The 26,933-nt window shown below is 35.9% G+C and overlaps 1 protein-coding gene across 2 annotated transcripts in view; it reads left to right on the plus strand.

The window, feature by feature from the left end:
• SPATA16 (spermatogenesis associated 16) overlaps positions 1 to 26,933 on the plus strand; it is a 320,164-nt gene that overhangs the window by 8,732 nt on the left and 284,499 nt on the right. For both annotated transcript variants that reach the window (XM_037840523.1, XM_037840529.1), the window contains exon 2: positions 15,741 to 16,368. In XM_037840523.1, coding sequence (XP_037696451.1) covers positions 15,760 to 16,368 — 609 coding nt within the window. In that variant the 5' untranslated portion in view covers positions 15,741 to 15,759. The remainder of the gene's footprint in view (positions 1 to 15,740; positions 16,369 to 26,933) is intronic.

The following is a 26,933-nucleotide window of genomic DNA, read 5'->3' on the forward strand; positions in this document are numbered from 1 at the left end:
CACCAGCAGCCAGCCCCAGAATGCCAGTCTTTGGGAAGAAAACATTGCCTTGATGATGCCTTGATTTGGACTTTTCCTGGCTTCAAAACCATTACCTAATACATTCCTATTATTTAAGCCAGCCCATTGCTTGGTGTTTGCTTGAGCAGACAAAGAAACTAAAACACTTGGTTCAGTGCCATTTATTGAAAAGACCATAATTTCCCTCAGTGAAAGTCAGAATCACTTTGTCATAAATTATATGGCCATTTATGTGTGAGTCTGTTTCTGGACTTTTAATTCTGTTCAAGTGTTTATCTTTGCATCTAGATCATATTGCTTTGATTACTTTAGCTTTATAATAATTCTCAATATCTGACTGTTTAAGTCCTCCAGATTTATTGTTCTTCATGATTAATTTGGCTAATCATGGCCCTTTGTATTTCCATATAAAATGTGAAATTTGTTGGGGCTTGATTTATGATTGAGATGATTGAGTTTATGGGCATTTTTGTGAAGGTTTCAGATACACTTGAAAATAATGTACATTCTGATGTTTTTTGTAGCAGGATTCTACATGTCAATTAGGTCAAGTTTTTTTACTTGTGTTGTTCAAAGCCCACTGGTGTTTTTCTTTTTTTCCTTTTTTTTTGGGTCAGGGGAGGGATTGAATATTGAGAGAGGTGAGTTAAAATTTCCTGCTATGATTTGAGATTTGTCCATTTCTTCCTTTATTTTTGTAGTTTTGCTTTATATATTTTAAAGCCTTGGGTGATAGACTTATGTACCTCAGAAAAAAACAGGTTTTTAATCTTAATACCATTTCTGTTTGTGTGAACCCATTGTAATAGGACCTTTTGAAGATTTTGTGTGTATGTGTGTGTGTGTATAAGGCCAACTGAATTAGGATGGTTAACTTAATCCTATTATTAGAGGCCATATAAAGAGAGAGTCACAGAAGGAGTCAGGAGGAAGTCTGTAGAATCAGGAAGAAAAAGGAGAGGACATCAGCATGTGACAGGAAAACCAAGGAACCCCAAGTATTGCCAGCTAGCCAGGAAGGAAGGAAGTCATCCAGCCTATGAAACTGTGAGACAATGAATTCCTGTTGGCTAAGCCAACCCATCAAGTGGTATTTGTCATAGCAGCCTGGAAACTAATACACCATGGTCATTTGGTCATTTAATGACCAAAACAGGTTTAGAATTGTGCTTTCTTCTCCTTGTATAATTCCCTTTTTGTTATAAAATATTCTTCTGTATCAATTAATGTACAGTCAGAGGCCATATTAAATAGTTTTAAAATAAAGAATTGTTAACTGTACAAAAGTGGTTAACTACTACCAGGGGATAAAAAAGAGAATTTTAAGGTAGAACCTGCACCAAGTAGGTTACTCCTTTATATAAGGGGAGGGAAAATGAATGAGGAACAAACCTGAGCCTTAGAGGAAATCTCTGCAAGGCAAAGAGTCATAGTTTTGAGGATAGGGCATGCTGTCACACGAACTCACTGTTAAGCCACTGTGTTGACTAAGATGAGGTTTACTTGCTTTGGGACATGGAGATCAGTGTGGCTGTAGTGATGAAGAAACTTGCCAAAGGGACACCTCTGCTGAACCATGAGGGCCATCATGGCAGTAGTAAATGCTGCCTGGACCCATACAAACCCATCCACTTGCTGCTGGTGGAAACAGTACCAGAAGAAGAAAAAGTTCCTTCTTCCTCTTCCAGTCTTGCAGTATTTCCATTGACCACTATTAGCAAAGCCTAACCTCCAGCCAGCCAGAGAAAGACAAATGTAGTCCGCAGAGTTCAATTCCAGTATCACAAAACAGAATGAAGGGTCCCTTTGGAGCTAAGAGACAATAAACTAATAACCGACACACAGCTTTATGTCTCATAACACTTCCTGCCATAAATTCTCTCTTGGTTGATGTTTGCATGCTATTTATGTCTGCATGTTTTTCTTCCTGTGTTCTTATATTTAAGGTGTAGCTCTTGAAAGCATAATATAGTTTATATTTGTATTTGTTTTTTTTTTCCTATGTGACAATCGTAGACTCTTAATTGAAGTATTTAGTACTTTTAAATCTAAAGTAATTAATTGCTGATATATTTTGGGTTATATCAACCATATTGCTATTTGTGGTTTTTATTTGTCCTGCCTGTTTTTTAATCCTTTTTCCTCCTCTCCTTTCTTGCCTTTTTTTTTTTGTATTAATCAGAAAAATTTCAGTGTTTCCCTATATTAATTTGTTAGTTATACATTTTTTACTATTCCTCTGTTTTTACCCTAGAAACTACAACACGAATTCTTGACTTACTACAATCTAATGCAAATTATTATCTTTACCAAATTCCCAATCATTTTAAAACATTAGAATACTTTAACTCCATTTATCCTATCCTGTCTTTTATATCATTGTTGCCATTCTTTTAAATTATGCATACATTTAAAACTCTATAGGGACATTTGTATTATTGTTTATACAATCAATTAACCACCAATAGTAATGCATTCTCACCGTATTTACTTTTAGTATTACTCTTTACTCCTTCCTGCAATTCTTGCTTGCTTCTCCTTCATTCTTACTCTGTGTGCCTTATGGGGCTCCAATTATACTTCTGTTAGACCTTTTCATTCTATACTACATGTCTCTAAAGTTCTTTTCCTGTTTTGTTTTTTTCCTATTTTTCCTCTTTTTTTGCTTAAATTTGGACATTTTCTAATGACTGTGGCTTAAGTTTATTAACCCTGTCTTCTACTGTGCATAATCCTTTGCTTAATCCAGCTAATGAGTTAATTTCAGGTGGTATTTTTCTCAGATCTAGAATTTCCATTTTATCCCATTTTATAAATTCCAATACTCTGGTCAAATTTTATATCTTTTTTTATCTCCCTTCAATTATCTTGAATAAATTAGAGTTATTTAAAATTCCTTAGATAACCCCAATATTTTGATCACCATGGGTATGTTTCTATTATCTACTTTTCCACTAATTCCTTTGATTTTTTATTGTTATCTTGGCTTTATCATCATATTCACTAATTTTTATTGAATGCTGAATGTTTTGTATATAAAATTGTAAAGGCTCTAAATGATGTGTCTTCTCCAGAATGAATTCACCCTTCCCTTCACTAAGCAGATAACATGGTCTTAATCTAGTCAGAAACTGTTCCATGTTGAGGCTGGATTGCAGCCCCAGAAAGAATCTTACATCTGGTTCATTGCTGGATATCAAGAGTGTTCAGCTGAAAGTCTGGTGGTTCACCCAGGGCTATTTATCCTGCAGATCCTTGTCTCTCAAGACTGCCAAAACTCCATGTTGCTTTTCTTTTAGGTTTTTCACTTTTTACTTAGGTTTTTAGACTTCTGCCCCATGTAGCCCCAGAAATTGGCAATTTTTCTGAGTGGTAAAACAACTCTGTGCTTGAGGTCCCCTGTATACTCTGCCCAAAGCTGTGCTGGTTTATCCATCCCTCAGCAATGCCCCTACTTCAGTGGAAAAAAAAAAAAAAATGAGATTCTCAGCCTCTTTCCCATGCTTAGAATTGGCAAATGCCTTCAGAGTAAATAAAAATGACTGTAAAAGTCAATCCACTTCCCTGAGGGAGTTATAGCCCCTCCATTTCTCATTACCTCCCCAATTCTCCAGCACATTCAAATAAATGATTTGATATTTTATCCTGCTTTTCTATATATTTGTTCTGTACAGAAGTTATGATCTGCTGCAAACTACCCACCTAACCCATAAAGCAAAAGTCTAACATGTAACAGAATAGTTTGGATGATATGTTTTGTCAGATTCAGGTTGTCAAAATAGTAACTAAAAAGAGAATGTTCTTGTTCTTTAAAGTTTGTGTATATGTCAAAACTTTTTTTTCAAGTAATTCTTTGATTTACTGGTCCTCTTTTGAACTGAGATCAATTTAGAAAATATTACAGGGTGATTAATATGTGATCAGCTTCCAAATATTTCTCAACTCCATAAACTTATAATCTTCATTAAATGTAATTGAAACAGGATTGAAAAAATAAAAAATATATTTCTAAACTATTTTGATATCTCCTTTCTTAATTCCAAAGTTAATTTCTTCCACAGACAGATGCATTTCTGCAAAACAAATAGCATTACTTACTTACACTAGAAAAAGTTTCAGAAGAAATCCTCAAATGATAGTTCTAAAAACTATACAAGTAGGAAATTAAATTATTTTTCTTTACAGAGGACAAATATATACAATATCTAGTCTATTTGAAGGTATTTTATAATTATATACTTATCTTTAGTAAATTCTTAAACCAAAAATCTTCCAAAGGATCAGGTGATCCCTGCTTTTGGCTCTGACATTTATGACATGAAATGACATGGCACAGATAGAGAGATAAATAGACAAACATTATTATAATGTTATATATAGAATATATTTATGGTTTGTGCACAATACAGTATGTATAATTATATTTGACATCATAATAGCTACCTTCTGTAGAGAACTTATTATGTTCCAGATGCTTTACGTATTATCTTGTTAATCCTTTAATTGACCTTATAAGGAATGTGTTTATTTTCATTCTCTGGATGAGGAAACCAAGATCCATCAAAGTTAAGTAACTTACCAAAAGTTACTTAACAAAAAAAGAGAGTTAGGATTTGACCTCAGATCTCTCCAAATCCAAAATCCATGCTCTGTCTTCTATGCTACTCTGATTCCTGAGCTTGGAACCAGCCTCCCAGAATAAACAGATAACAGCTCTAATGTCCTGCTCCCAAGCTCCTGTAAAACATGATCCCGGTTTCATACATTTTTGTAATCCCACAGGATTAGCCTTGTATTTTCACCTAGTAGAATTCAACAAGTGTTTGTTGACTAAATGGATGTATGAGTACCTACCAATAATTCATCCTTATAAGCTTATTTTCTTTGAGCAGTTAGGTATTGTTCCAGTTTGCTAATGCTGCCATTATGCAAAATACCAGAAACGGATTGGTTTCTATAAAGGGGATTTATTAGGTTACAAATTTACAGTATTAAGGCCATAAAAGTGTCCAAACTAAGGCATCAATAAGAGAATACCTTCTCTGAAGGAAGGCCAGTGGTGTCCAGAAAAATCCCTGCCAGCTGGGAAGACATGGCTGGCATCTGTTTGTCCTTTGCTCCTTTGTTGTGTTTCAAATGGCTTCCTCCAAAATGTCTCTGGGCTTCTGTCTCTCTTAGCTTCTCTTAGCTCTCTGCTTGGTTCTCCTCAGGCATTTCTCTCTAAGCATCTGGGAGTCCTTTCTTTGTTTCTCCAGGGCAAACTTTGGGCTTCATCTCTTAGTTTAGCATCTCCAAACGTCCTGCTCTCTGCATTTCCCAGCGTCTCCAAGTGTCTGGGTCTGTGTTGGCTCTTAGCTTCTCCTGGGAGCAAACATTCTATTACATATCTTAGCTTCTCTCCAAAATGTCTCTCTCAGCTTCTCTGAGCTCCTTCTCTCCATGACCTTTCTTAAAGGAGTCCAGTAAACTAATCAAGACCCACCCTGAATGGGCAGGTTCATACTTCCATGGAAATAATTTAATGAAAGGTCTTACCCACAATTGGATGGGTCACATCTCCATAGCAACATTCAATCAAAAGGTCCCACCCCACAAGATTGGATTAAAAGATCATGGCTCTTCTGGGGTCTATAACAGCTTCAAACTGGCACAGGTATATAAACCTTAAAATGTCTCTTTAGTATTAACAGCTAACACACCTCTGTCTTCCTGGCAGACTGCCTCATCAGTACCAGCCCAAGACACCAGTTCTACTTCAATTAAAATAAACCTTATGAATGCATTGGCCCAGGACCAGGGGATGGTCATCAGACCACCTCTGCCAGAATCCCCTGATTATATAGGGAATTAAGCCAAATATGGTCATGCTTAGGAAACCAGCAATGTAGCATTTCCTAAAAATAATTTTTTGGGAAAATTTAGGATAGCATTTGGTATTTGAAAAGAATCAAATAATTATCATAATAATATCTGAACCTTGTTGAACATCTTTTACATTTATTTTATAGTTTGGTATTGCTTTTTCTCATATGTTTTCAAGGGTAGGGGATTAAAGTGGGGGGAGGCAGGAGGTAGAGCATGTTCCGTTACAATTTCAACGCTTTGGTTCTCTTGTATTTTTCATGCACCCTTCCTCTGCTTATTAAACTTGCTTATTCCTCTGCCACCTCAGACCTACTGAATCAAAGGATCTGTTGCCTGGAAACTAGTTGTCTTCAGACTTCTGATGTATACTAAAAAAGGGTCTTCCACTAAACCAAAACCTCCTTGAGAGCTGAGGCTATCTCTGGTTCACCGTGTTATTCCAGTGCCTGACATAGGTCATGGCACAGGATAGTTGCTAATAAATTATGAATGAATGATTAAATGAATAAACAGAATTCTTAAGGGAAGGTAGATTTTCATAGTCACCACCATATTATTCACCCTTAATTCCACTACCCACTACTTTATGCCAAGAGTTCATGCTTCTGACAACAGGGGAAACTAGGTTTTGAACAAATAACTTCCAGTTAACTTTAAAATAATATGAGTCAGGGGAAATCTAGAACCTGAGCCTGTAGATTGACTTCAAGGCCTGCCATTGCCACTAAGTATCGACGTGATCTCCCTGGGCTTCGTCTCTAAAGTGAAGGAATTGGAGTAGAAAATGCACCCTATGATTCCCTTCCAGTGCTAAAAAGTCACTTTTCTTATTTAAAATCTTTGTTTTAAAACAATGCAGTGACTGTTTCTTGGATGTTTTAATATGCTTTTACTTACTTTGTGTTTTCTGAAAGCACGTTTTACCTTTTTTAAAAAATGAGGATACATAAAGTCAAGGAAAAAAACAGTGTTGGAGAAAAAAAGCAGGCTAAACATGTTTTTAACAGGTACTTTAATAGTGGCCAGCCCTCTGTCTGAGCTTTCTAATGATACAGTGAGTTGGAAAGGAAAATCACCATGTTTTCAATCATCATAGTTAAGATTGGTTCAGGCAAGAATCATTGGCGGATGCTAATTCTAGGGAGGAAAGTTTGATGAGGAACAGGATAATTACATAGTCTCGAAGAGTTTCCTCACTGACTGCTTATAAGTTGCAAGGGGGAAAATTTGTAACTATACAATGGAGGAACTGGATAAGATCTTGACCGGGTAATCAAACTTGACATCACCAATGAAAGCAAATAGATATTGTGTACTTCTGAATGCAGTACCTTGAGAAAGATACACATCGTTGGTAGTATGCTGGTGGAGGATGCTTACCCAGAATCAAATCATGAGGAAATATCAGGCAATCCCCAATGGTCAAATATTTTATAAAATAGCAGGCATGTGCTCTTCAAAAATGCTAATGTCATAGTAGAAAAAGAAAGCCTGAGGAACTGTTTCAGATTAAAGGAGACAAAGGAAACAAGACAACTATATGCAGTACATTACCCTGGACTGGATCTTACATTGGAGGAAAAAGATTAGTAAAAGGACATTATTGGGACAACTAACAAAATTGGAATAGGACTTTCAATTATATGATAATATTGTATCAATGTTAAAGTCCCTGGATTTGATAACTGTATTGTGTTACATAAGAGAAATATCCTTGATCTTAGGAAATGAGGCATAATGCATGCAACCTACTCTCAAATAGCTCAAAAATATGTATTATAAATGTATATATTTATATATGTGTGCCCATCTATACCTGTCTACACACACACACACACACACACACACACACACACACACACAGGAGCGGGGGTTATAAATGTGGAAAAATGTTTAAAATTGGTGAATCTGGGTTAATGGTAATTGGGAGTCCTCAACATTATTCTTACAACTTTTCTGTAAGTTTTAAATTATTTCAAAAAATTTTGAATTGCATTTCACACTTCTGGATAGATTTAACTTTAAAACATGCTTGAGACCAATTAATTTAAGGGATAGGTCAAAGATAAGAAAATTTTCATGACTATTGTTAATTAATTTTGTGATATTCTGCAAACATTGCACAAACGGTTGTGAAAGTCTGACTTAAGAACTAAATCAATAGAATTAAAAACATGATCAAAGTTAAAGGAAAAAAAAATATATATATATATGTATATATACACACACATATTGTCTCAGCCTCTTAAGTAAATAGAAACTTAAGCAACTTTTATAGAAGGGCAAAGAAATGTTCACAAATAAAACAGAACAAAATTCAAACTTTCTCTCAGAATGCTCATGAATTTGGCAGACTGTTGCATTTGCATTTCAAGAAGAAATGTTGCCAAAGGTCTCTGAAGTACACTGAAACATTACTTCCCATACCCTCATATTCCTGCCACAAGCAAATAAGTTACTGTTTTTACAATCAAATTAGATTAAGGATTTTAGAGAAGTACAATTGTGTCTTCATGGACCACACTGATAAAGATAGCAAGTTGTACCATTATCACTTTCCCAAAAAGTACCATTTTTCTGATAATTTTTGGTTCTGAATGAGCCATACTTTATGTCAACAAAGAATCAGAGAAATTATTTTCTTTGTAACACAGACTAAAATAAAAGAGACTGGAATAGGTGCATCATAAATATTGCTGACTTGACTCAGAATAGCAAATAATAAAAAAAATAGAAAAAATGAGAGAATCAGCATAGCACATTGCCTATAGAAGCTTTCCAAGGAGAAACAAATTTGTAAAGGTCTAGGTTACATTTAGGTGACTCTCAAATAAAACTGTCTAAGTTTTGGGAATATGGTGCAATTGAAAAAATGATTTTGAGTTCTTTATTAATTATACAATAAAATAAGATGCAGTCATCCATTTGTCCCATCAACATATTTATTGAGGACCTTCTTTGTTGAGCACATTCTGAATATATAACACTGAACTAGACTTACAAGGTATGTTCTCTCATGGAACTTCTATTCTGGTGGGGAAAAATAAATATGAATGAAATATAAGAAAGATAATATCACTCTGATAAGTAGTTTGGGGAGATTAAAAATAGGTATATGACTGTGAAGGGTTACTTTAATTCATCAGAGAAAGCTTCTTTGGGAACTGACATTAAAACTATGATCTGAACAACATGAAAAACAGGGTGGAAAGAACATTATAGCCCAGCTAGTGCAGAAGCTCTAAGGTGGGAATGAACTTGGTAAGTTAGCAGAGCAGAATGAAAGCCAGGGTATCTGGAACACAGAAGACAAAGGGCAAATACCTGTGACAAATTTTCTGAGAGGGCAAAGGATAAGGGATTTGTGTTCCATTCTAGGTGTATGGACAGCCATTTAAAAGTTTTAAGAAAGAACATGGTGGGATCTGATTTTCATTTAAATGGGCTTCTGTCTGTGAGAAAGCAATTGTAGTAATGTAGGCAGGGGATCAGGGGCCTGGAGGAGGGTAGAGGTCATAGATATGGAAAGAGATAGACTTGCGAGAAAGGTTCAAAAGGATCTGCCTATGTATTGGTAGATGGGGGGGAGGAGGGGTAAGTGGAAAAAGGAACCAAGGGTAACTTCTAAAGTTCTGTCCTGACCAATTGAGTAGATGTGTTGGCATATACTGAGATGAGGAAGGCTGGAAGAGTGGCAATTTGAGGGGGAAGAAATTAAGAAATCTGTGGAGCTTGTTAATTTTAAGATGCCTATTAGACAATCCAATTAGAGATGTCATGTGAACAGTTGGGTTTAAGAATTTGAAGTTCTGCGCGTATGTAAGGACAAGAGTTGTAAAACTGGGAATCAGGAGCCTATGATGATAATTGAAGTCATAGGACTGGATGAGAGAGAATGCAATTGGAGAAAAGAAGGGGCTCCAGCACTGAGCTCATAGGTGAAGCAACAGAGAAAGAGCCAACCCAAAAGACTGAAAATACTAGGAAGTAATGGAAAAATCAGAAGAGCGTGGTGCCATAGAAGGTGAGAAGAAAGTGTTTCATTATATATAGAGAGTCAACTATGAAGAATGCTCTCTTTGGCAGGTGAGAGCTGAGGAGTGGCCATTGGATTTAGCAATATGGAAGTCACTGGTGACCTGTGTAAGAAATGATTTGGCAGAATGGCAGGGATTGAAGTCTGAAGAGAGTGGATTGATAATAGATCATGTGAGGGAAAAGTGGTGACAGAATATAAAGAACTATTTTCAGATGTTCTGCAGTGGAGGGAAGCAGAGATATGGGATGACACAGGAAGGAGATGTGGAATCAAGGGAGGGTTTTTTGTTTTCCCTAAAAGCAAGGGGTTGCTAGATCAGTGTGCATGACAACATGATTAATCCAATAGGAAGGGAAGAAGTAGTGCTGTGGGAAAGGTGACAATTGCAGGAGCAAAATGGTTGAGAGGATGAGAAGGGTGGGAAAGACAGGAGCCATGTCCAAAGGTCTGCATGCATAATTATCTTCCCTCTTCCCTTACAAAGTGTCATGGCATGAGTAATCTCAATTTGAATCCCACAAAAGCACTGTGAGACATCTATTTTCTGGTCATTCTCAATTTCCAGATGAGGAAAATAAAGTTTAGAGAAGTTGGATAATTTCTCTTAACACAGACAATTAATATTTAGAAATTTATAATTGAGGCCATTCCTGCAACTCCAAATCTAAAATTGAATGCTCTTTCTACTATTTAATGCTATGATGAAGCTGTCCTTCTAATACTCTCTCTGATGCAGTGTGGCAAATGTTCAGAGTGTACCAGGTACAAAGAAGTATAGCTGCTTCGATATCATATTTCCATTTGATGACTTAGTGATCAGCAAATGGTTTGGTCATTTCAAGTTTGAAATTCCTGGAATCCAGCCCTGTGGAAATGTAATGTCCAAATCACTTTTTTCTGAATTTAATGACTGCTAGAGTAAAACAGGACAATAATTAATTTGTACCTAAAGATCTTATAAAAACACTTTTAATCTAAGGCTTTCTCAACAAATTTGTTTAATAGACTCATGTTAACCACAAGTTGCCAGTTCATTTTGTTACCATTTTAAAGGGTGTCCTGCCCAGTAAAATAGCAATAAAATTAAATATCTGGTTATGAATTTTTTTTAATGACACACCATTTTTTTTATGGTAAGGAAATTACAAATCCAAATCAGTAGAGGGTGGAGTGGGGAGGACTTTATTATCCTATGGTCCAAACGACATGGAATTTGAAGTCAGATGCCCTGAGTTTAAGTCTCAGGTCTGGTAAACTCTCTCAGTCATCTCTTACAAATTGTTTAACCTCTTGGTTTCCTCATTAGTAAAATGAGGCTAATAATATTTATGCAAAAGAGTTGTGAGAAACAAATAGGTTACTCAATTGAGATAACTTTTTAAAATAGAAGTACCTGTTGGTTGTTATTATTATGCTAGGCTCTACAGTATGTTTTAGATTGTATTTCTTAGCAAGCATTGTGAGCCAAATTCACTTTCCCTTCTATAGGGTTGAGCCATTCCTTATGAGGACTTGGATAAAAGACAGGAGAAATTGCTTGGGTAGGGACACCTCTAATTTCTGCCTCCTCTAAAAAGCCTTCTCAGATCTCTTGAAACTGAATCATTCTCCCACACTGCCACAAAAGCACATTCGTTGTTGTTACCATAGTGTTCACCACAGCCACACACACATTTGAGCAACAAATGTGCTTTGAGGGCCCAACATGTTCCAGCCTCTGAAGGAATATCAGTAGAGAAAAATGACTGCGATACATTTCCACCTCTCCAGCAGTTCGGTCTAGAAAAAGTGTCTCCTCTGTGTACAGTTATTTACACCTAATTGCCTCCCACATCCGCACCCCCACCCACCACAACCTCCAGAAAGCCGACCCTGTCTAACTCACCTCCTTTGGTTGTATTACCCCTCACAGTACCTTGCTCATAGTAGGTCCTCAATAAGTGATTATTGGATTGAAGAAATATTTTGTAGTGTATTTCTGAAAACATCAAGATGTGCTGATGGACTAGCAAGCAAGGTGTTATTCCTCATAATGTCTTTCATGGTTACATTTAACAGTAAGTTAAAATTAGATCCTTTTTTTTTTTTTTTTTTTGGTAAGGAAGGAAAACCATGGCAACTGTGATGTTGAATGTTTCAGAGAGGACATTTTTAAGGATTCTCTTTTTCCTGAATGTTCATGTTTGAGCTGCCTATTTCAATCACAAATCTATTAAGTAATTTGTGGCACTAATAGCCCTGTAAACCACTGACTGTATCTATGCAGTGATAGAAACTCCCACAGAGAACAAAATGTTGATGATCTAAAAAATAAATACTGAAAATCCATGGAATAAATTTAAAATGGTTACCCTCTGGAAATGACTGAACATTAACCTCCCTTTGTTTCTTGTACCTGTATTTATTATAAACCTTGAGGACTGTTTCATATCAATATTTGTTGGAGATTTTGCTCGTCTCTATGAGGAATCAGTTTTACAATGCTGTCTTCTAAATTAAAGAATGGGCATTTTTACAGAATGTTATCAGCAAATACTTCTTTGACATACATAATGATCATCTAGTAGTTTTCTCTAAAAATATTTTTGCTGAAGTAATGATTAAAGTGTATCTCAATGCCTCAGGAAACACTGACTAATGTCATGTTAATGAACTTGACTACTAAAAAAAAAAAATGAAGAGGTTGATAGTTTAAATCTAGTTGGTACATGATTCATTTGAACTATTGAAGAAGAAAGTGTACTTTACCCAGGACCATATTTAAGGCAATAATTGTAACAAATCATGTCAGAATCAACTTTTTTTCCAAGTTACAGGCCAAATCTTTAAAAAAACACAATGGTTCCATTTTTCTTAAAATGTCTAAATTATCCTTTGATTCACAGCATCCACACTGAGCAGCAGCATCTATAGAATGCCTAACCTATGCAAAGCAATGAATTACTGTCAAGATAAATAAAGCCTATTTCTGCTTTCAGAGAACCTTTTGGAAGAAATAAGTCATTCACACAAAACCGTGGTGTAGAAAATAAGTGCTATAAACGTTGTAGGTATTCTGAGGAAGGAGAGACAGATAACTTCTAGTTAGGTTTGGGCTTGTAGAATGAGGTGTGAGAACAGGGAGATGGAGCATACTTAGAGGACAGAACTGGAAATGAGCATCTTTCAGCAGTAGCAAGAAGTTCAGCTTGACTTCAGAGTAGTTTACAATAGTAGTGCTAAATAAGGCTAGAAACTCACATTAGGCTAAGTTGAAATTCCATGATAGTGATTATTTTAATGGGGTTTTATAATTTTCTTTTTTTAAAAAAAGCTTTAAGTGAGCCATTCCATATCTTCTGTACACGTACAACTACTTCTATTTAAAAAGGAAAAAAAGCAGGCTCTAAATTGGAAATCGAAATAACCAGATTTTCAACCAACACTGAAAAATATTGGTTGAGTTTGACCATGCTTTTTTAGCCTACGATTTAGTTCACCTTTTTACATTCTTATATTTATTCTGCATTTTTTGGCGTGAATTGTTGTTTTTTTGGATAAATTTGGGTTGATTGATCTTCCAGTGGTGTGAAAGGTAAACAGTTGCTTATGTATTTATTCCCTCAGAGTCCTCTATATTCACCATTTATACTTTTTTCTCGTCTATCATTTCTTGTATAAAACTGCACTGAAAACCAAAATTATGACTTTGATAGAGAGTTTTGAAGCTGGATGCAGAAGTAGTCAGAAGTCTGTTTCTTAAAAACAGTAACACCTTCCTCCTGGCAGGAGGAGAAAGGTGTGGGGTGGAGGATGGCTAGAAGGATGGGTGGAGGGGGGCAATTTGGAGGAGAAATGAGCAGAGGAAGGGACCTTAGCCCTGTGATATATAAGCTTTATTCAAATGACATTTATAAAGCATATAATGCATCTGTGGGATTTGGAGGTTATGCTACTTCCATTTCGGCATCTCTGCTACTTAAAAAACCTTATTGGTATTGATGTACAGCCCAAATCATGTGTGGCACAGGAGCAAACACAAGATACAGTGATGGCCAGAACAATTTTCCCCTCCCCACTCTGAGTGGTCACATTAGAGGTCCAAGTGATGATTCCAAGAAAGAAATAGAAAACAGGGTCTTGCCCAGAGCTGATTTGTTAGGGCCTGTGATTTAGAGTCATGTTGAGCCCTGTCAATTTTGAGCATAACACAGAACTGGAAAAAATGCTAATCTATTAATGCTTTCCCACCATAGAAATACAACTCTAATATGTCAGAATAAATCACTTTTGCAAATTAAGATCCAAGTTAGCTATCATTTGAACTATTGGAATTCTATCTTCCTTAAGAGATAATATGGACTGTAACAATACGTTGTTTTATACATCCACATGTGACCTTAAACCTTTTCTGATTATACATATGAACAATAGTAAGGAGGGGAAAGTGCCTCAAGAGTTACAGCCATATGTATGGTTTCATTTTCTTCCTTTACTTTTAAATCTCCAATGGGTCAAAATTCAGTTTGTGTGTAGATAACAAAAATTTATGGTCTTCTGTAGACAAACTTCTACCTTTCAAACAATGAAAATCAACATTAACGTAATTATAAACTTTGAGAACCTACTCAAGCATTTAGCTTGAGTTAGCACTGCCCTTGTAGCTGAAAAGAAGCATGTTAACTTTTATCTCATTAGCACACTCAGTCTCCCTTTGGTGTCATTTTCTCGTCTCCTTGTTGTCTAATGTAAGTCTGCCATTAGAGAATGGCACGCTATAGAAGAAGTACTCCAGGCTAAGAGTGGCAGTCCCAGAAAGGAAATAGTAAATGTAATGCCAGTAACATGACCTTGGATAAGCAACTTAAACTCTCTATCCCTTAGTTTCTTTGCAAAATATGGTCCTTATTCCTACTTAACCCACAGAGTTGTTTCCAGAACAGAATATGACAGGTTCGAAAGAGTCTTAAAAACTAGGAACCAACCATAATCACATAATAATTACTTAGATTTAGGGCATTATTTTATATTTTGAAACAAATCTAGAAGGAGAGAACATATACAGAAATCTTTGAATCAAAAGACTGTTAGTTTTATACTTTTTGAGCATAAAAAAGTGATTTAGGAAAATGCCTCATCTTCATATAATATACAGGATTAATACCATGCTACAAAAATATTAGTAACGTAGACTTAAGATGAATATGTGGCTCAACATTATTGTGAGGTTGAAGGTCATGTTCTTCTGTTTTAAAGTTTCTTCTGAATGATAGTTATCTTTCAGGCTGCTTAAACTTGATATTTTCAGTACTAATAGAAGAAGTAAATCAAGGAAATATTGTGTTCACATTTCTGGAAGTTTTTCAGAGGAAGCAGCTGTGATTTCCTTGGACTCTCAAGTCTATTATGCAGGTTAGCAGTGTACTTTATAATGAGTTCTAGACCACCTGCCTTTCTAAGGAAATTAATATCGAAAAGGATTTTTCTTTTCGCCTTTTTTGTCCTCAGTGACTATATATAAGATTTTCCCATCCAATAAGTTTGGGCACCCCATAAAATTGTTCATTCAATGTTGTTCAAATATGGGTGACAGTTTTTTGAGACATTGTCTAAATGTGATGTCAATAAATTCTGCTCTTGATGAGTGTTGAGTTTGAAACATGGGCACTGCCCTAATAAAAGAGTAGTCAGCAGACGATGTGAATACAGTTCTCTTCCCAAAGAGATAAATACCTATAATGAATAAAACAGTGTTTTAAATGAATTTGACTATAGTCTAATTGACTGAAAATTGAAAACATTGATTTAATTATTTTCCCTCTTGTCACCCCTACAGGAGATTTGGGGGAGAATCAATGGATTCAGGAAGCAGGAGTTTGGAGAATACAGTGAATAGGGTCTATCATGATCAGCTTGTTCCAAAGATAAACACAAGCAAGAAAATGTCCACCTTATCAAACCCATCTAACATCCTGGAAAAGCCACAAGAGATTAAGAAAAACTGTGGAGAAAAACAGGTAGAAATAACAGCCAAAAGATTAAAAATGGCAAAGAGCATGAAAGAAAAACAAAGCAATGATGTAGAGAAAGTGGCCTTTAAAAGGAAGGCAGAAGGTGAAGAAAAGCCAACTGGAAAGAAAGAAGCAAAGATAATGGAACTAGACAATCAGTTAATCACCATGCCTCTGCCTCACATTCCCTTAAAGAACATAATGGATGTGGAAATGAAGTTGGTCTACATTGATGAAGAGGACGTGAGCTTTGAGTTTGTAGAGTCCTTCACGAACACTGGGATCCAGCCAACATGCCGAGCTGCTGAAATAGTAGACCCTTCGAGCATACCTAATTTCAGTTTTCTGCCTCAGATTGACAAATGGCTTCAGGTTGCCTTAAAGGATGCCAGCTCTTGCTATAGACAAAAGAAATATGCCGTGGCTGCAGGACAGTTCAGAACAGCACTTGAGGTATGGCATTAAAGAAAATATAGGCCAGTGACAAGAAGCTGTAACATGGAAAGTTGCAATTACATTGTTTCTGATTATACCATAACAAAAGTGATTATAGGATGAAAATGTTTAAAGGTATCAGGATTATGAGGTTCCCAGCTTACATAAAGCAAATAAGATATATTTGTAAATTAATATGCCTATGTGCATTTGGTATATAGAAATAACCCTGAAAGCATTCTCAGGCTTTTCTGCTGTTAACAAACTGTGTAGTGAATGGGAGCATATTTTAAAACACAATTGGTTTATAATTTAGATATACACCACAAAAGCCATGAAGTAGTACAGTGGTGGTAGATAGAATATATATCCTCTAGATAAAGGCAGTTAATAACTATAATGAATGGTCCATTTTTTAAATTTATTTTTATCAGAGAAATGGAAGGTGTACAGAAAAATGCAGAAAATACACTTCCCATATACCCCACCATACATTTGGGTTTCCCTATTATCAAGACTTTGCATTAGTGCAGTACTTGTGTTAAAATTGATGAAAAAATATTATTATTATGCTATTAACTACAGTACATAGTTTACGTTAGGGTTCACTGTCTGTATTGGATAGTCCTATGTTTTTGTTCTCCTTTAAGATTTTTATTTTAGTAACAAATATATAATGAAAATTTCCCCTTTCAACCGCATTCAAATATATAATTCAGTGGTGTTAATTATATTCAAATGTCGGGCTACCATCACCACCATCCATTGCTAAAATTTTCCATCACATCAAATTCTGTACCAATTAAGCATTAATAATTCATTCCCTATACCCACCCTGCCTCCTCCTAACCTGTATTCTAGTTTCTGACTCTATGATAATTTCCTTACTCTAATAGTTTCATATGAGTCAGAGCATACAATATTTGTCTTTTTGTATCTGGCTTATTTCACCCAACATGATGTCTTCAAGGTTCATCCATGTTGTAACATGTATCAGAACCCCATCCTTTTCATAGCTGAATAATATTCCATTGTATGCAAATGTCACCTTTTGTTTGTCTATGCTAGAAACATTGGTGTGCAAAAATCTGTTCAAGTCCCTGCTTACAATTTTTTGGGATCTGTATCTAGAAATGGGATTGCCAGTCATTTGGTAATTCTGTATTTAACTTCTGAGGAACTGTCAAACTGTTTTCCACAGTGGCTGCAGCACTTTACATTGCTACCAACAATGAACAGGTGTTCCTATTTCTGCACATCCTGTCTAGCACCTGTCATTTTCCGTTTTATTAATAGTAGCCATTCCAGTGGGTGTAAAATGGTATCTTCTTATGGTTTTGACTTTCATTTTCCTAATAGCTAATGAGTTGAGCATCTTTTCATATGCATATTAACCATGTGTGTATCTTCTTTGGAGAAATGCCTAGTTAAGTATTTTGTCCATTTTTAAATTGGATTGTTTCTCTTATTGATGTGGGGTTGTAGAATTTCTTTAATATTCTGGATATTAAATCTTTATCATATATATGGTTCCAAAACATTTTCTCCCATTATGTAGGTTGTATTTTTACTTTCTTAATAAACTAACTTGATGGAAAAAAAAGTTTTTAATACTTATGAACTCCCATTTCTTTATGTTTTCTGCTGTTGTTCATGCTTTTGATATAAAGTCCAAGAAACCATTGCCTGACATGAGGTCCTGAAGATGCTTCCATTTGTTTTCTTCTAGGAATTTTATAGCTTTGATCCTTCTATTTAGGTCTTTCATACAATTTGAGTTTATTTTTATAGATAGTGTGACATAGGAGTCCATCTTCTTTCCTTGGCATGTGGGTATCCAGTTTTCCCAGCACCACTTGTTGAAGAGACTATTCTTTCCCCATTAAGTGGACATGGCATCCTTGTTGAAAATATGTTGGCCATAGATGTAAGAGTTTATTTGCTGGTTTGATTGTATTATGTCCCCCAGAAGACCATGTTCTTTGATGCAATCTTGTGGGAGCAGACATATTATTGTTGATTAGGTTGGAATCCTTTGATTGAGTGTTTCCATGGAGGTGTGACTCAGTCAACAGTGAGTGAAATGCTTGATTGAATAATTTCCATGGAGATATGGACCCTTCCCATTCAGGGTAGATCTTGATTTAATCACTAGAGTCCTATAAAAGAGCTCACAAACAGAAGTTTATATCCTCTAGATATAGGCAGTTAATGAATATAATGAATGGTCCATTTTTCAAATTTATTTTTTATCAGAGAAATGGAAGGTGTACAGAAAAAGGCAGAAAATACACTTCCCATATACCCCACCACACTTGCAGTTTTCCCTATTATTAAGACTTTGCATTAGTGTAGTACTTTTGTTAAAATTGATGAAAAATGTCAGAGCAGCCGAGAGTGACATTTTTGGAGAGCAGCTGCAGCTGAGAGACACATTTTGAAGATGGCTGTTGAAAGCTGACACTGACATTTTGGAGAATGCCATTTTGAAGTGCAACCCGGGAGAAGTAGATGTGAGCCACGTGCCTTCCCATCTAACAGAGGTTTTCCAGATGCCATTGGCCTTCCTTCCCTGAAGGTATACTTGTGTTGATGCCTTCATTTGGACATTTTCATGGCCTTCAGACTGTAAATTTGTAACCTAATAAACCCCCTTTATAAAAGCCAATCCATTTCTGGTATTTTGCATAATGGCAGCATTAGAAAACTGTAACAGTTTATTTCTGAAGTTTCAATTTGATTCCATTGGTCTATATGACTGTTCTTGTGCCAGTGGCATGCTATTTTGATTACTGTAGCTTTGTAATAAGTTTCAAAATTGGAAGTGTGAGTCCTCCAACTTTCTTCTTTTCCAATATGGTTTTGACTATGCAGGGCCCCTTGCATTTCACTGAAATTTAGTGATTGGCTTTCCCATGTCTACACAGAAGGCCGTTAGAATTTGGTGGTGGGGGGCTGTATTGAGTCTGTAAATTGACCTCTTAGTAATATTTAGTCTTTCAGTCCATGAACATGGAATATCCTTCCATTTATTTATTTCTTCTTTGATATCTTTTAGCTATTATTTATACATCCTTGGCTAAATTCATTCCTAAATATTTGCTTCTTTAAGTTGCTATTTTAAATGGAATTTTTTTCTTGATTTTCTCTTCTGATTGTTCATTGCTAAGAAACACTACTGATTTTTGCATACTGATATTGCACATGGACACTGTTGAATTTACTTATTAGCTGTAGGAGCTTTGTTGTGGATTTTTAAGGATTTTTTATATATAAGATCATGCCATCTGCAAATAGGGAAAGTTTTACTTCTTCTTTTTCAATTTTGATGCATTTTCTTTCTTTTTTTTTCCCCCCTCATTGTCCTGGCTAGAACTTTTGGAACAATGTAGAATAACAGTGATGATTTTGAGCATCCTTATCTTGTTCCTAATATTAAAGTCTTTCAACATTGAGTATGATGTTAGCTGGGACTTTTTCTATATGTGCTTTATCACATCAAGGATGTTTTCTTCTATTCCTAGCTTCCTGGGTGTTTTTATCAAAAAGAGTTATTGGATTTTGTCAAGTGCCTTTTCTGTAGCAATTGAGAAGATCATGTATTTGTTTTTTCTTTGCTCTGACAATGTGGGATATCACATTAATTGATTTTCTTATGCTGAATCATCCTTGCATACCTAAGGTAAATACCACTTAATCATAGTTCATTTTTCTTTTAATGTATGTTGGATTTTGTTTGCTACTATTTTATTTGAGGATTTTTGCATCTATATTCATAAAGGATATTGCTCTGTGATTTTCTTTTCTTGTGGTATCTTTGTTTGGTTTGGGTATTAGAATGATATTTGCCTCACAGAATGAGTTAAGTAGTGTTCACTCCTCTTCAATTTTTGGAAGAGTTTCAGCAGGATTGGTGTTAATTCTTCTTGGAATACTTGGTAAAATTCACCATGAAGTCATCTACTCCTGGCCTTTTTTGTTGTTGGGAGGTTTTGATTACTGATCCAATCTCTTTCCTTGTTATTGCTCTGTTGGTGTTCCAGTTTGCTAATGCTGCCATTTTGCAAAGCACCAGAAATGGATCGACTTCTATAAAGGGGGTTTATGTGGTTACACATTTACAGTCTTAAGGCCATAAGTGTCCAAGATAAGGCAACAACAATAGAGTATCTTCACTGAATGGGATCTGGAACACCTCTGTTGTCTGGGAAGGCACAAGGCTGGCATCTTCTTCCTTTGCTCCTAGTTTGTGTTTCAAGATGGCTTGCTCCCAGGACATTTCTCTCTAGGCATCTGGGGTCTTAGACTGGGGTCTAGGTGTCTGGGGTCTTTCTCTTAGTTTCTCCTAGGCAAACTCTGAAGTAGCAAAAATCTACTTTTTATGGCTGCCTTCAAAATTTCTGTCTTGGTTGCAGCCAATGTCAGGGGTCCACAACTCCAAGCATCTCTGAGCTAAGCCAGCTAGCATCTGGGCCTGTGCCAGCATTTTTAAAGGGCTCTAGTGATTAAATCAAGACCCATCCTGAGTCTTGTGGCGGGGCCACATCTCCATGGAAATAATTCAATCAGAGTTATCACCTGCAGTTGGGTGGGTCACATCTCCATGGAAACAACTTAATCCAAAGATTCCAACCTAATCAACACTAATACATCTGCCCGCACAAGATTGCATCAAAGAACATGGCATTTTGGGGGACATAATACATCCAAACTGGCACAGTTGGGATCTTCTATTTCTTCTTGAGTCAGTGTATGTGTGTTTCCAGGAATTTGTCCAGGAATTCATCAGTTTCATCTATGTTATCTAATTTGTTGGTATACAGTTGTTCATGGAATCTTCTTACAATACTTTTTATGTCTGAGCAGTCAGTAGCAATGTCCTCCCTTTCATTTCTGATTTTAGTAATTTGCATCACTTCTCTTTTTTATGTGTTTGTGTAGCTAAAGTTCTGTCATTTTCTTGACCTTTTCAAAGAACCAACTTTTGGTTTCATTGAATCTCTCTATTGGTATTTTATTCTCTATTTCATTTATCTCTGCTGTAATCTTTGTTATTCCATTCCTTCTGCTCACTTTGTATTCAGCTTGCTGTTCTTTATCTCAATCCTCCCGTTTGAGTTTAATTCTCTGATTTGAAAAATTTCTTCTTTTTTGACGTAAGCATTTAAAGCTATAAATATCCCTCTGAGCACTACCTCTGTTGCACTGCAAAGTATTGATATGTCACATTTTTCTTTTCATTAACCTCAAGATATTTATTAATTTCTGTCATTATTTAATCTTTGACCCATTTTTCTTTTCATTCACCTCAAGATATTTATTAATGTCCATTGATATTTAATCTTTAACACATTGAATGTTTAAGAATGTGTTATTTAATTTCCACATAGTTTTGAATATCTTAGTTCTCCCTCTGTTACTGATTTCTAGCTTCCTTCCATTGTGGACAGAAAAGATATATTATATGATTTCAATATTTTTTAATTTATTGATCCTTGTTTTGTGACCTAACATATGGTCTATCCCAGAGAATGACCCATGTGCACCAGAGTATTCTGCTGCTGTTGGGTGAAATATTCTATGTAGTCTGTTAGGGCTACTTGGATATAGTATCATTCAAGTCTTCTATTACCCTATTGATCTTTTGTCTACATGTTCTATCTGTTATGGAGAGTGCTGTTTTCCAGTCACCTACTTTATATGTAGAACTGTCTATTATTACCTTCAAATTTGTCAATATTTGCTTCATATATTTTGGGGCTCTGCTGGTAGGTTTGTATATATATAATTGTTATGTCTTCTTACTGAATAGACCCCTTTATTGGTATATAGTGGTCTTCTTTATCCCTTATTAAGTTTTTGACAAACTCTATTTTATCTGACATTTGTATAGTTACCCCAGCTCTCTTTTGGGTACTATTTGCATGGTATATATTTTTTTCCCCATCTTTTCATTTACAACATACTTGTGCCTTTGAATTTAAGGTGAGTTTCTTATAGAGAGCCTATAATTGGGCCAAACTTTTCTATCCATTCTGCCAACCTCTGCCTTGTGACTGAAGAGTTTAATCCATTTACATTTAAAGTAACTACTAATAATGCAGGACTTTCTCTGCCATTTTACTATTTGTCTTTTTAAGTCTTAAACCTTTTTTCCCCTCAAGTCTTCCATTAATGTCTACTTTCATATTTATTTGATTTTTTGTAGTGTACCATTTTGAGTTCATCTCATTTCCCTCTGTATATATTTTTCACATATTTCCTTTGTGATTACCACATGGCTGAAATTTAACATCCTACGTATATAACAATCACATTTGATTTGGTATCAACTTAACTTCAATAGCATACACAAACACTACTCCTATTCCATTCTGCCCCCCACTTTTTTGTTGTACTTATTACAAATTATATCTTTATACATTGCATATCCAAAACCATAGATTTGTTATTATTATTTATGCATTTGCATTTTAGAACTTGCAAGAAATAAAAAGGGTAATTATATATGAAAACATACAATACGATAATATTGGCATTTATAATTACTTATATGGTTACCTTTACTGGAGTTCTTTATTTCTTTTTGCCACTTTGATACACTCTTTATTGCCCTTTCCTTTCAGTCTGAAGAACTCCCTTTAGCATTGCATGTAGGGTGGATCTAGTAGTGATGAATTCCCTCAGCTTTTGCTTATTTGAGAATGTCTTAATCTCTCCTTCATTTTTGAAAGACAGTCTTACCAGATATAAAATTCTTGGCTGGCAATTGTTTTGTTTCAGCACTTTAATATTTCATCCCACTGCATTTTTACCTACATGGTGCCAATGAGAAATCAGAACTTAATCTTTTGGGGACTCCTTTGTACATAACACATTGCTTTTATTGTGTAGATTTCAGAGCTCTCTCCCTGTCTTGGCATCCAACAGTTTGACTACTATATGGATGGGCATGTTTTTTTGTTTTTTTGTTTTTCTGGTTGTAACCTGTTTGAAGGTTCATTGGGATTATTGAGTGTGTATGTTCATATCTATTGTTAAAGTTGGGATATTTTATGCCAATATTTCTTTGAATATTCCTGCTGCCCCTTTATCTCTTTCTTCTCCTTCTGGGATCCCCATAATACACATATTGGTAAGCTTGATGGTGTCCTATGGGTCTCTTAGGTTTTGTTCACTTTTTTCATTCTTTTTTCTTTCTGCTCCTCACCCTGACTCATTTCAGTCATCTTATTTTCAAGTTCACTGGTTATTTCTTCTCCCGGCTCCAATCTACTGTTGAAACCCTCTAGGTAATTTCTCATTTCTATTATTGTGGCCTTACAATATTTCTGTTTGGTTCCTCTTTAAAATTTCTCTTTATCAAGATTTTCATATAGTACACTCATTGTTCTCCTGATATCTTTTAGTTCTCTTTCTGTGTTTTCTTTAACTCTTTGAGCAAATTGAAGATAATTTTTTAAAATCTGTCTGGTATATCCAAAGTCTGATCTTCATTGATAGTTTTTAAATATTTTTCTCTTGTTCCTTTGGATAGGCCATCATTTCCTTTTTCTTTGTTTGTCTTACAATCTTTTGTTGCATGCTGTACATTTTAATATTTTAATGTGTTAACACTGGGATTTAGTCCCTGAGCTGTCTGTTCCTTAAGTTTGTTTCTAGCTAACCATATGACAGAGATATCCTCGAGTTCCAGGTGCTAGCAAAACCAAACATTACTAATGCAATAAAACACCTTTCACAGTCTTTGCAAATTGGCTCTGTATTGGCTGGTCCTCTCCTTCAGAGATAGTTCTAATATCAAGATCAGCCCAAGGTGAAAGTGAAGTGCTGGTTCCTCTCTGTCTTTTCTGAGCTGGGTCTTGTCCTGGGTTTGTGCTCCCTACTGGCCTTAGGAATTCCCTTGTTTACAGGAATCTGAATGTCCACTCTGCTCCCTAAGAGAGAGACTTTCCCCCACTCCTGGGTGCTCAACCCTGTATCTTAAACCAGTAATCCTTTGCCCCAGGCCACTTTGACTTAATCATTTCTGATACTGCTTTAGCTGTCTGTGTGCTCCTGCCTGCAGGGTAATTCCTGGGAGGGCGAGACAAGATGAGACTCCCAGTTCACTCTTTCCACCTCCCACTTGATAGATGGATACTGACATGTAAGCATAGGGGTGACTGCTGCCTTTGGAACAGGGCAGGGATTCAAAATGGGAGTGCAGGCTGGCCCATGCCAAGCAGGGGAAGAGTCTGGGAAGGGCCACAAGAGCACCATGAGCTTCTCCTACTGTTTATAAAGTTTTGTTTTCTTGATTCAGCACTCTCCCGGTTACTGCAATCTTTTGACTGCTTTGCAGAGTTTTGAGGAAGATGGTTCTGCCACTGTTTGCTAGCTGTTCAAAGATTATGTGAAGGAATAGCATCCTGGATCATCTTGCCCTGCTGTCTTGGTTGATTTGGAATCTCCATGAATGGTCCATTTTTTGAATGTAGTTTCATGTTAAATAGAACCATCTCTACTTTTTGCCATGGGCTGATAATTTATACATGATATTTATTCAAAACAAAAATTCCACCATTTTACTTTATCATCATACTTCAGTTTTCTACCCACTCTAGTGAGCTCTCTGAATAGTTTTTTTTTTGTTGTGACTTTTTTTTTTTTCTATTTGCAAGCAGGAAGTTTATCAATATGCTGGCCTGCATAGTAAAATAAACTTGAGAATCACCAACAACAAACAAAATAGTGGAAAAATTTGTTCCATGTCATGATTTCCTTAACCTATAGAAGGACCACAATGTGTAACTAGAAGTCTCATCTGCTTGGCAATATTGGTGATTTGTGTTTCATTCATTACAAAAAATATTCCAGTGCAATCTATATGCCTGGCATTTTAGTAGGCACTGGAGTTAAAAAAAATAATTTAGACCTGGTTCCTTTCCTCTAGCAGTCTGGTGAGGGACACAAACCAGTAAAGAGTTGAGTTGGGAGAAAGGAGTGGCTGATTGACCCACTATCCTGGGGAGGAGCAGGTGTGAAATGTGCTATGTTTGTGGTGGAAATTTAAAGAGTAAAGTGTTATTTCCACTGTTACTTGTATATTAAAATGACTATTTCTAGAATGGTTTATTGATGGGAAATGCCAAATAATGGTATTCCTAACTATAAAGAAACTCTAAGCACAAAAGAGATTAAAACATATATGAAGTGTTTAGGAAGCACACTATTATCTCTAGATGTTGCTGTCAACTACATAAATAAGGGAAGTGTTATATACTATATAAACTTCTATGTAAACTTCGGAACTATGTAAAAAGTGCCAGAAAATCTAGGTAACTCACAAACCACTGAGTTAACCTTCTGTTCTTTGAGCTGAAGTCCAGCAGCCTCTGGCTAAAGAAAGGATGCTAGAGAAAGATTCCGTGAAGAACCCTGGAAATTTCTTCCAAGACCATTTTCAATTGGATTTTTTAGGTTTTGTTTTTGTTTTTGGGGGGTAAAGGTATAATTTCCTTGACAAAAAAAAAAGTCATTTTGGCAATGTGAAAGAAAGGAATAAAAGAAAGATGCTATTAAACTTCAAATCAGGACTAAATAGAAGCAAAAGATACCTACATTAATTGGAAGAAAAGTATCCAGTTTTCCATAAAACCAATGCTCAAAATTGTAACAACTGAATAAGATTATAAGAGTTTTAATGACTAGAAAATTGTACAGGAAAATTCTTGTATTCTGACTCTTTCTCTTTTATGCACATGCTCTCCTTCTCTCTCTCTCTCTCTCTCTCTCTCTCTCTCTCTCTCTCTCTCTCTCTCTCTCTCTCTCTCTCTCTCTCTCTCTCTCTCTCTCTCTCTCTCCCCCTGGGTTTTTAGGAAACTTTTGGATGCTGACCCTAATTACTGGTAATTAACAAAGGTAATTATTTTGGGACTGAAACTTAGTTTAGAGATCTGGACTAGCTTTTGCCTAATTATCTTGGGAATAACTTTGAAATCTTACCTCGAATGTCTCCTAATAAACCAGAGTTTCCAGGAATAGAAAAGCTTCATAACCTCTTTAACCCTTCTTCTCCTAAAGCAGTAAAGTTAATTTCTTCAATACTGAGTATTGCCAGGTATTATTTAATGTATCTCCCCTTTTCCTTTGGGTCCTAACAAGGCTTTGAGTAAGATAGCATGAAGGGCAGAGGCCAAAGCATAGTGATAACGACCACCCCTGAAAGGATAGATGCATCAGCAAACATTTGAGTGTGTATAAGTAACAATTGGGTTTGACTGCAAGGGACAGAAAACTCACAATAACAATGTCTGGAGCAAGATGAAAGTTTATTTCTCAAGGGCTCATATGCTGTGATCATCAGTTGCCAGAATCCTGTCTTGTTCATTTGACCTCATAATCCAAGATGACTGTTCCCACTGGTGGCATATATCTACATTCCAGCCAGCTGGAATGGGAAACGGGGAAGGAGAAAGACATACTGTGTCCCTACAAGGATGCTTCACAGAAGTTTCACACACCATTTCTATTTTCCTTCCATTAACCAGAATTTAGTCATGTGTCCATACGTACCTATTGTGTTTGTATTCACATCAGAA

Source organism: Choloepus didactylus, chromosome 1 (genome assembly GCF_015220235.1).
Source record: "Choloepus didactylus isolate mChoDid1 chromosome 1, mChoDid1.pri, whole genome shotgun sequence".
In the NCBI taxonomy this organism is placed as follows: Eukaryota; Metazoa; Chordata; class Mammalia; order Pilosa; family Megalonychidae; genus Choloepus; species Choloepus didactylus.